The sequence below is a fragment of the Boleophthalmus pectinirostris genome, unplaced genomic scaffold, assembly GCF_026225935.1.
Source record: "Boleophthalmus pectinirostris isolate CB_2022bp ecotype Guang Dong unplaced genomic scaffold, ASM2622593v1 HiC_scaffold_10, whole genome shotgun sequence".
NCBI classification, from domain to species: Eukaryota; Metazoa; Chordata; class Actinopteri; order Gobiiformes; family Gobiidae; genus Boleophthalmus; species Boleophthalmus pectinirostris.
This window is the reverse complement of record NW_026570971.1, coordinates 25,521,734-25,533,769: the sequence shown is the minus strand read 5'-3', so window position 1 is coordinate 25,533,769 and position 12,036 is coordinate 25,521,734. Positions and strand designations below refer to the sequence as shown.

At 38.1% G+C, this 12,036-nt stretch overlaps 1 protein-coding gene across 1 annotated transcript in view; it reads left to right on the top strand.

Annotated features, from left to right (window-relative positions):
* Positions 1-12,036, top strand: part of LOC110157540 (glutamate receptor ionotropic, NMDA 3B-like) — a 276,111-nt gene that overhangs the window by 218,588 nt on the left and 45,487 nt on the right. The window contains 1 exon segment of the mRNA XM_020921888.2: positions 9,823-9,938. Coding sequence (XP_020777547.2) covers positions 9,823-9,938 — 116 coding nt within the window.

Sequence of the window (12,036 nt, the reverse complement as noted above, 5' to 3'; positions counted from 1 at the left end):
ACTGAGATTAAACTGATTTAAAGGTAGTGCGGGCAGGTTTTTATGTAGTATTTTAACACAGTGAACCAACGAATCTGGGACACATCTTTGCCACCAACCATTTCGGCTATGACTAACTTCTCAATAGTGATTTGAGGATGATAATGGAAAAGTACACTTAAATCAACCACTATCCACCGGCATAAAGTGACCAATGGACTATATATTCAAATCTAAAACATAGCACATTATATTTGGACTACTTTCGAGAGTGTGGAAATCACACTGGCTTAAATAAGGAAATAATAGCACCATATTTTTCGAACTATAAGTCGCTCCGGAGTATAAGTAGCACCAGCCAAAAAATGTGTAATGAAGAAGAAAAAAACATGCCAGTCGCACTTTTAGGGGGAAATTTATTTTATAAAATCAGAGACCAGGAACCGACATTTCTTCTTGAAAAGCAATTTATAGTAATAACAACAGAACAGAGAAGAACAGGCTGTTAACGTCACATATGAACAGTTCTTCAGATAACTATAGTATAAACAACAGAACAAGTTTTCCAAACTCTCCAACTCACTCCAAATCACTAAATCCACTGAATTCTTCATCCTCAGAGTCATTTCTGAGCAACTCCGCGAGCTCCAGAGGTAAACTGAGCACTGCTTCCTCTTCTGCATAGCTGTGGTCAGACTCAGCATCAGTTCCAGTTAGAATTATTCCGGCCTTTCTGAATCCCAACAGGATGGTTTTGGTTGTCACTGAAGTCCAGACTGTCGATCCATCCAGTGACTTCCAGGGAAGTTGCGTGGTGCACCCTCCCGGTTGTCACAAGTTTCTCGCTCAATCCAAACTTTCTTTCTGCTGGTCGATTACTGTTTTCATATTTTGCTACTTGCAGCTTGTAATCTGCAAAATATGATTTTCTTTTTGGTTGCATCTGTGTTCATTTTTCTCAGTTGTTTTTATAAGTTTGTTTAAATTTAAAACTTTAAGGGGTACAGAAGTAATGGTGCAATCAACTAACATGATCCCAGACAGGACAGTGGCTCTTTCTGCAGGGGACATGCACAGTAGAACCAAGTGACAGTGATACAGGAGTAATAGGAGAAGCAGCTACTGGCACACAAGCCTAGAGCGCCCTCTCGTGGCTTCAGTGTGGAAATTTTAATATATAAGGTGCACCTGAGTATAAGTCGCAGGACCACCCAAACCATCAAAAAAGTGCGACTTATAGTCCAAAAAATATGGTAGCTATTTTCATCCTAATGATTCAGACATAACCTAGGACCTAGGACCTACCAATAGTTTTGCTGAATGTATATAAAATGAATACTCAATTACTGTCATTTTAAAGGTGCACTGTATAACTTTTCTGGCGGAGGGTCTGCCACCTGCTTGTCGCCATGGAGATGTTACTGGTTTGCCTGGAATGTTTCACAGTCCAGCATTCAACTGTTCTGTCTTTACCCAGTATGTGGAGAGGCGACTCCGTTCACAGTGAGAAGTCATGAATGTATTAGATGAATGCTCGACTGAGACAGATATAAATGGAAATGGCTAACCCGCTAACTGCCACGAACCAAATAGGAAGTGAGCAGGGGCACGAAGTGGTTCAGTCGAGCTCTGGTTGCAATTCAATTTTTATTGAAAAAAACTTCGCCCGTCTCTCTGTAACTGCTGCTGTGAGCCTCATCATTTCGGTCTTAAAATATTCATATTAACCCGCTCTACTTGATTTAATTTGCAATTTTGTTCATTAATGAAGATGTGAACATTAATAACAAACCAATCCTTTTCTCCCTCCAAAGCGATAACATCTCCATAGAGACGAGCAGGTGGTGGACCCCTATCAGAAAAAGTTACATAGCTCACCTTTCATTTATTGTGCAGTAAAATTTTAAATCACAGTTTTTGCTCCTATCTAAAACAATATAGTGCTGTAGTATTTTGTGCATGACATGACATTGAAAAACCCTTGTTCTGCTTGTTCTCCATTTCCTTTTGAAGTCATTTCAAAGTATAGCAATTTTAAATGAAGCCTCCCTCTATCTATAATGCAAAATTACACTAGCTGCAATTTTGCGTGATTGCTCAAAAGGCAATTTAAAACATGAGTAATGCCACACGTCACGTATACCCCCTATATTTTACTCAATGTCACTATAGCTCTACATGACTTAAAGAAACTCAAATAGCAGGAATTGGAAAGAAGATACCCGCCGTACAATAATTAAGCTGTAATGTAAAACTGTGTAGCTACGCCCACCACTTTAAGCAAATTATCTCGTCCTCCGAAACACCTAATGCATTTATAACACTGGTGACAGCTATATCCAAATGTGTATGTGAGCAGATTCTTGGAGGAAAAAAGTACAATCTTGCTAACACAGCTTCAGCTCCCGACATCCACGGTCCCTCAGAGCTCCACGCGGCTCCATGCAGCCGAGATGCGGAGATAGTGCATGTGCTGACGATGTGATCCAAGAGGGGAGATAGAAAACGCTGAGGAAGAGGATGAGAGCGGCGCCGATGATGAAGCTGGCATTGTTTGCAAATAGTGAGAGAGAGAGAGAGAGGGATGTGGACTTTAGTAGTTAGAAGCTGTGGCAGTGCAGAGACCCGAGTGAAGGACTAAAATAAAATACTGTGTCGACAAAACTACTGACCCCAATACTGCACTCAAATCTTAGCGGAAAAAAACACACATCTTTCAAGTGTTTGGGAGGAGAGGGAGAGGGCTGGAGGGCACGCGTGCTACAGAGAACCAATGGATCAGGTGTGGGATAATGCACGGTCAAGCAGTTAGCTACACTTAAGGTTATAGCTCACCAGCCTCGCCTTGTTCCTCTGGGCTACGCATTTCATACAACAAGGGAAAGACACTATTTAACAGGGGATAAATGGCACACACAATGGCAAAGCTATTGAGCTGCGCTAAGCTATTGAAGTAAAAATGTTATCGCTTTGCCTGGGATTTTCCACAGTACGGCATTAAAATTGTCCATCTTGACTGGTTATTTTAGAGCCAAACACAACATAGTTTGAGAAACATAGATTCTTGCATACTGTACATTCCAGGCCAAGCAATAACATCTCCATAGGACAGAATGTGTAGTACCATCCCTCAGGTGTATTATTATATAATTATGTCTCTGGTCATCTTTTTTTTCAATTAATCAATCAATCAAACTTTATTTATAAAGCACTTTTCATACAAAAATGTAACACAAAATGCTTTACAGTGATTAAAAACAATCCCACATTTCCATCCATCCACCCACTTACCCAACCCCCACAGCTGCCCGACCCCACACAACCAAACAACCCAGACACGCACACACACACACACACACACACACACACACACACTAACATGGTAAAATACATAAAATTACCTATAGTAAAATGTGAGGCTGAATACAGGCAAACCAGTTTTCTACTTATTTAGAATGTAATTTATATATTTAATTTATATTTTTGCTCTCTGTTATTATATTATATTGTGATGTGTGAGCTACTGTGTCCAAATTATGCCCCTTGTGGATCAATAAAGTTTGTCTAAGGCTAAGTCTAAGGTCAAACTCAGAGTAGAGCTGCTGCTCCTCGCACAGGCAAATAATGTATTACTATAAAAATGTTACAATCAATTATATTATTAAAGATGACTTTATGCAACTAATACTGTAACTGAAAAACCCTGTAAATCCTAAATCCTTTATAACCCATATGAACATGAGCTGAAAAATAACATAATGAAAAAAATCAGTAACCAATAGAGATGTAACGATATCCAAATCTCACAATATGCATCTCACGGTACGATATTTATTGCAGTATTTTGAAGAGGTTAATACAATTGTAGATGGGACACTTTTTTGCTTTTAAAATACCTTGACAAGATTTTAGTGTGAATTATTTCCATCATAATCCCAGGAATTCAAGTAAAAAACATATCTCTTCATGTTGTCTGCACTGAAATGAATCATGGGATATGTAGTTTCCGATGTTTATAAGCTGTTACTACTATAAAACCATGTATTTAAGCAAAGGAACTTATATGCCACTTATTCCATCCAATATAGTTCAGATGTTATCATAAGAAGCATACAAATAAAAAAGTTTTTCAATAAAAATGTACAGACAATAAATACTGTGCCCCAAGCTTATCTCTGATGTTATGGGTGATGAGTCAAAACAGTAACTATTGTGACACTGGCCTATAGGCATGAAAAGCTTGTCGTTATGATAAGAGGAAATGTTTTTATGTACTTTTGGTTAGTGTTTTTGTCTTGCAGTACAGAATATCTTCTTTACCAGTGTCTCTGACCAAGTTTACTGTTGGATTATCTTCATCAAAAACAAAAACTGACCAAACTAGCAGGCCTACAGAGACAGAAACACACACAGGTGAGAGCATCAAAGCCACCACACACAGGAGGACAGTGGATTCATTGTTTATAGAAGAAATAAAAAACATCTTTCAAGTGTTCTCCTGCAAAGGCACAGAGCTGGGGGCACAACAGCGTTTCCGGTCAGAGGAAATAATGCATGCTCAAGCAGATACTACACAAGGTTACACCCCACCTCCTCCCCGTGTTCTGAATCTCGACGTAATGGCAGGTATCTCCGGTTTAAAAACATCACATCTCCTCTTCCTACGCCTCCGAGCTCATATCTGACAGGCCTTGACAGAAGAAAAACAGTTTGTGCATCGCCAGCATCCCAACTCTTTGTAAAGTCAACCTTTTGTTTAGCGGCTAATGTCTTGAATAACAACGACGCAGGTAATTATAGGCTTGCACTATTAGCGTGTTTACGTCTCTCCCAAAACAAGGCTTACAGCGTATGCATTATAGCTGAAGGATTTGGGGAAAAATATTGAATTGCGATTTTTCTGACAAGCATTGATATTAGATTTAGACTTTGACAAACTTTAGTGATCCACCAGGGAAATTATTTGGACACAGTACCTCACACATCACAATATATTATAATAACAAGGAGCAACAATATAAATGGAAATAAAAAGGTCTAAGTAAGTAGCAAAAAATAAAAATAGAAAGGTGTCAATAAGGCATAATTATATAAATGTATATGTACAAGTAAAAATAAAATAAAGAAATATAATAATACAAATATATTTTAATGTTATAATAATAGGATACTTTTCACATTTTTCAATGCGTGCGGAGAGTTGGCAAAAATCTGTAATCGGTCTATAGATCGGCAAACTAATACCAGAATCCCATGCATTTTAGAACATGTTTGCAAAGGTCTGTACAGCGTTAGCCATTTTCAGACAGAATAAGACGAGATATTTTGCTGTTCTTGGAGGAGGAAATGATTTTACGTCAATAATTGCATCCTTTAAAAGTGCGGTACTAGATTTTTGCTGTTTGAAAAACATGAAAACAGACCTCGCTCTTTTTGAACTATTTGCAGTGGTCCAAAGTTCTTCCTGACTTACCTTATGCATTTTGAACATCCTAATCATTGACCGTGATGAGTTTATAAGCTCTTTTCACAATTCTCCAGACCAGAGCGCGATTTTGCTGTGACGGTAGTGCTAAAAACAATAACTCGCCTGCTAACCTGCACTTCCTGATTATCAAACCATAAAATGTAATCTGTAATCTGATCATAAAGAACTGACACAGATGGAACTACAATAGGTGAGACGATTTGTGCTGTTGAAACAAGTCTCTCAGACAGAAAATCAAAGTCACAAACTACCTAGCACTGCCAACAGTTTTTCGGTTAGTCACTCTCACTTTTTTTGCTAAAAAATCAAACTCCTGAACAGGACCATGAACGCTCGTATTGATCACAGGCTCCTGGAAATGTGCTCTTTCAATCCATTTTGTGTTTATTCTTGAGTTCTTAAAAGTGTTTGCTATTATATGCATTGTGACACCGTGGTAACTCCTAAACATTCCACCATTAGGGATACATGTAGCGCAGCCCAAGAATGATGTCTAGGGGTGTGCAAATATATCGAAATAGTAATATATCGTATCGTTAATGTGATGATACAGTATCTATGTCGTGGGCTGCTGTATCGATATATCGCCAAGAGTATTTTTTGGTATATTTTACTAAATTATTTTGTTACATCTCTACAGTTTTGTTGCTTGTTTAGATATCGAGCCAACACATTTAACTTTTTCACTGTTTTGATGAGTAAAATAGGTGTTTCATATGAACTTTGCACAAGAAGTGGTTTAACAAAGACTTTTAGTATCAAAGCCATGATTTAACCGTTTTTTTTTTATTGAACCGTATTTAATTGATTTTGAAATATATCATATTGAATCATAAGCTCACTGTATGAAGATACGTATCATATCATGGCCTGTGCAGCGAGGCATGCATCATATTGTGGCCTATGTATCGAGGTATGCATCATATTGTGGCCTATGTATCGAGGTATGCATCATATTGTGGCCTATGTATTGAGGTATGTATCGTAGCGTGTCCTATGTAGCAAGGTCTGTATCGTATCACGGCTTATTTATCGAGGTATGTATCGTAGCGTGTACTATGTAGCGAGGTATGTATTGTATCATGGCTTTTGTATCGAGTATGTATCGTATCGTGGCCTGTGCATTGAGGTACATATCGTGTCATGGCCTATTTATCGAGGTATGTATCGTATCGTGGCCTATGTATTGAGGTATGTATTGTAGCGTGTCCTATGTAGCGAGGTATGTATCGTATCGTGGTTTATGTATCGTAGCGTGGCCTATGTATCGAGGTATGTATCATATCATGGCCTATGTATCGAGGTATGTATATTATCGGCAACTTCTTATTGATACCCAGTCCAATTGATGTCACTGCAAAATATCAGTACAATATATTTTTGTACTGTGCTAGACAAATTTTGTGTCCATTCAAACTGCGATTTCGATTCCATTGCGTTTAACTTGCAGCCCAAGAATTTATCAGTCCAGCGTTCAAATCCCGGTATATCTGTATGAATTATTATGAATCTGCATGTGCACCAGCTAATCTCATTTCTTATAAGAATGAGGTCTTGATATATTTCCATCCAATATGTGCTTAGTATCCAAAAAGTTGGCCTTGGTCAGCACACGGCGGACTACTCTATTATTAGGGGTCAATGAGGGTCAATTGGATCAATGCGAGCGCACTGGGAGAGCTGTGGGCAGTGTGTCCATGTCTTATCAGTGAGCAGCAGAGCCTGTTCACTAACACATAATGATGTATGTGTTTGTGCTGGGAGAGAATGCTGCTAATCTAATCCCAGGTGTAATGGACTCCAGGAGACAGACTGTGGGTTTGAGAGCATTCCCTGGAGTAAGCTAATTTCAGAATACATCTTGTATTTATTTGTAGTTTTATTCATGCTCAGACTTACTCAAGTAGGTCTGTTGTAGCGGTGGAATAGCAGTGCTAGTTGGGTAAACAAGGCAATAGTAGTAGTAGTAGTAGTAGCAGCAGTAGTAGTATTTTTTGTTGTTGCTATGGCAGGAGGAGAAGAGAGTGATTATAATAATTCAAAGCACAATGGACATGTTCATACTGGCAATGTGGGTTATGTTGGGAACTAAATACATACTGAAAATACACGCTCTGAAAACTTATTTATAGTTACTTTTTAATTTGGTGTTATTCAAAATGTGTTTCCTACAGTAAAGAAACACTTAAACTTCAAAATTCACAGTTTTAATGAGAAAAAGATAAGGCATTTGTCTGATTCAGATTGGACCATGTAACAAAATATGTTACAAAATACATTTTAATGTAGATGATGAATGTGAGTTTGTGTATTTTGCACAAGGACACAACAACAGTTTGGATCAAATAACCATCAACCCTTTAGTTATGCTGTTAGATTTAGTAGTACTAATGGCAGCAGAGAAACTATAAGCGATACAAATGCTTAACTTTGCTTGATTTACTGTACTGGAACTGAACACTAAATCAACTTTTTCAACTTCTGCCACTAAACTGTGTAAGTGTGTTTTAATAGCGTTCATTATATACTGTCCCTAGTGCTTGTGTGGTCATTTTAGTGCAAGCTAGGTATATTTGCAGCTTTCTTGCCAAAAACGTAGCTACTGCAGTTTTAAGTGCTTGGTGGCATCACAGAAGACTGCCCGGATACAGCCAAGTGTTTCTGTTACAAACACCTGACTGCAGGAGCGGAGGTTGAAGTGTGGATGTTTGTTCGACCAAGCACATTCCTCCAGGTCTTGTCAAGTTTATCAGCTCTATAGGCTCTATTCACGAGCCACCTGGCTAGTTCTGCTCCTCTCAAAAACTGCGGATCCACACTTCCCAATCCATTTATTGTGTATTGGAAATTAGTTGAGTCATGCTAAAATAAATCAATATTTAAATATCAGACAGCGGTGAAGTAGTTCTTTACACGCTGTCTGTGATAATGTATCTGTACCTGCTGTCCTGTGACTAATATTTGAATATCAATTTTATCGATTTTAGCACAACTCAGCTAATTCCCAATACACAGTGAATGGAGCGGGAAGTGTGGATCCACAGTTTTGAGAGAAGTGGAACTAACCAGACGGGTCCGTGAACAGGCTCTATTCACACTTACGTTACAAACCAGGAAGTCATTTGGAAAGATGTGATTACAACTTTGTTTGTAGTTACCGACGATGGGCTCGCCTAAAAAGGATCTATTAAAACCAACTGTGATAAAACCCTTTAACTTCTTGAGTTCTTTTTAAAGACAATACAGTAAAGTGTATTTACCTTGTTGACATGTTTTGGCTGCTGCTGCAAGCCATCGTCAGAACTGTCACCGGTGTTGGTCGTGACGTGTCGTACATCAGCTGTTGTTACTTCCTGTAGGCGTGGTCATCCTGATGGACCTCAGGTCGCTCAGACTGACCACGCCTCCCGTCAGTTGGTGTTCTCTGGAGGAGGGTGTCCCAGGTGTGTGAAAGGAGGAACACTCTGTCATCACAGTTAATGCTGTCTGTGCCTTGTTTCCTGATTTCAGTGGCCTCCCTGATCCAATGTTTGAACTTGTTGTTTTCCGATCCAATGACCCAAGCCCTGTCCCAATCCATAATGTGGTTATTTCTTTTACAGTGGTCTGATATGGCGGATTTTAGGTTTTCCTGTTCTGCTTTATCTTTTTGTGTTCTGGTGAGTCTCCCTGATGTTTCCTTTTCACATTCGTTTTGGTGTTCCTTTTTTCGAATGTGAAATGCCCAGCCGGTTTCCCCTATGTATTATTATGTTATTGCATGATTTGCATTGGATTTCGTATATGGTGCTGCATTTTTGTAGCAACCAAAACATGTCAACAAGGTAAAATACACTTTACTGTACTGTTTTTAAAAAGAACCCAAGAAGTTAAAGTACATAAGAAGACAAAATGAACATCTTTGGCTCAGTGTGATAAAACCCATGGAAGTAAATGTCATCAACAGTAAAATGAAGACTGCAGATGTATGTGCTGTTTGGAATCATCTTGAATTTGGCCCCTCATCTCTTCTAATCGCATGTACCCAGTGCACTTGGAGTTTTGTGTCAGTGGGGGAAATTATGAAAGCTGAGGTATGGTTGGAATTGTTGATTAGGTGAACATAACGGAACACCACAATGACATTTAGATGAAGAAAATTGGACCTGGGAAGTTGTAATCACATCTTTCCAAACGTCTTGGGCAGAGTTTAGGTGTTTAGTTCCCTCTTTAGAACAATTTTACTACTTTGACTCATAATTATGCACTATCCTAACGAAAAGAAAGAAAGTTTATAAAAAAAATACTTGCATTAACGTTGTTTCCCCTCTCCTGTGCTCTCTCTTCTGTGTTGTGTGTGTGTGTTGGCGCTGAAGGACAGACCCCCCCCTGCTGGATGCGTTCATCATGGACAAGGCCCTTCTGGATTATGAGGTCTCCATCGACGCAGACTGTAAACTGCTGACTGTGGGAAAGCCCTTCGCTATAGAAGGTAAACTCTGAGAGGGTCTAATATCAGTCCAGTTTCTCTATGGGAATACTTTGAGAAGTGCTGGTGTACGGCTTTGTTTTTGTTGATTGAATCAGAAAGAAATGACAATAAGAATGAGTAGTATGAAGCGTTTTTATAAGCTCTGTACCCAATTTCTCTTATTTTCAAACAGAGGAAGTCACAAACTTTTTAATCTTTAGCAGAAATTTAAAAATTCATATGCACATTTTTACAATTCCCTGATTGAAAGTTCACTTCAGCAAAAGAAGCAACAAATTGTTTTAATATAGAGACTGGTATAAAGTCCAAGTTGTTCAGTTGTATTTGTGAAAGTGAATCACTGAATCAAACATAATCGTAATTTCAAAGAGTTCACTGGGGTGAGCGCTTAGTCCATTACGTCTGACCAGAACAGTTCAAGTGGTGACTCAGGTCTGTAGTAGATGTAGTGGAAAATTGCAATGATATACATAAAACAGAAAATGTGAACTCAGCTATTTTAATTTTCTTTCAGAGCAACTTCAAAGTTATTAGGAACGTAGTTGAAACACCACTTGCCAGAATTGTTCCACAGTGTGAGTAGGGTCACCTCTCCACGGATCTGATCTGTTAACTTGGCCTGGTGGCATCTCCGTGGAGTTAGATAAGTGAATTGCAAAACAGTGGAACATCCCAGGCAAGCAAATAACATTTCAATGGAAACAATACATTCCAACAGAAAAGTTGCACAGTCCATCTTTAATATGAATCATTAGTTTTTACTGCGGCAATAACTGTTCTGTCTAGAGTCCACACAAATTATTTATTCAGCTATAAATAAAGTACACACTGTTCAAATATTTTCTATACAGTTGGTTTATTTGGAATTCAAACAGAAACATCATTCCAAAAGTTTATTTCATCTTTTTATATCCTCCAAAAACCAAACTTCAACCTTGAGTTTGCTTCATATTTTGTCTTATACAACTAAATTAACTATATTGGGTAAAAAAAAGACATCCAGCTGCTCAGATTGGCAGCTCTAGATGATTTTGAAATAATCGCGCAGGACAGCCTTTAATAATAACCAGACGTACAAAAAGAGCCTGTGTCCAAACCTGATTGGCAGATAAAGCTGGACTTCAGTGTGTGAGTTTATAGCGCTGCAGGGGAAGAGAACGCCATCATATATTATTTACACAGTGTCCAGTCTGATAAGGATGAGGATTAGCGCTCACAGTCAAACCCAACCACACATCCAAGCCTGTCAGAAGCACGTAACAAGCCACTTTGGGTTTACTTAGACATACAAAAGTACTAGATCTGTGTAAGATAGTAGCTGGTTCTGTTAAATAAAAGCTCAGTTTGATGCTTGATAACTTTGAAAATACACAAAGGGAGAAATTAGCCAGTTTTTTATACTGATTTAATTTTTTTAAACTGAAATAGCTGTGACAAGTAGAAAGTATTGTGAACACTTTGTAGTGGTAAAAGTACCTATAGTGATAGTAATTTATTTCTAATTTTGGCTATATAATATTGTAGGATGTGTAAGTATGATGTTTTGAAGTAATGGTAGTAGTAGTAGTAGTAGTACAGAGAGTAAGAGACGTATTGATCCCAAATGAAATTCATGTTTAGCTGCAGAAACATACTGCTCTAAAATAAATAAATACATTAAGAATAGCTTGATGGTATAGTATGTAGTAGAAGTTGTTGTAAATAGTAATAGCAGGTTGTATTTGTTTTACATTTTTTACTTTTGTCAATTTGGAGTATATTGATCTTGATATAAGAAATATTGATCTTGAATTGTTTGAAGTATAGTTGTTGTGGTGGTAGTTACAGTAACTGAACTAGAATATGCAAAAATATTGAATATTTATATATTTGGTGATTTAGCATTGTTAACATGGGAGGCTGTGAGTATTTTTTGGTATCTTGTAGCAATATTTTTTGTGCCCAAACTACAGTTTTGTGGAAGGAAGCTTGTTTATGCAGTACACTTAACATATTCACTGTTTTGGGGCCTGTTTACACAAGAGCACTTGCAGGTAAAATGACAAAATATTTTATCGAACGTGTCTTTCGTGTAGGTGGTGTTTTTGGGGCTAAAAAC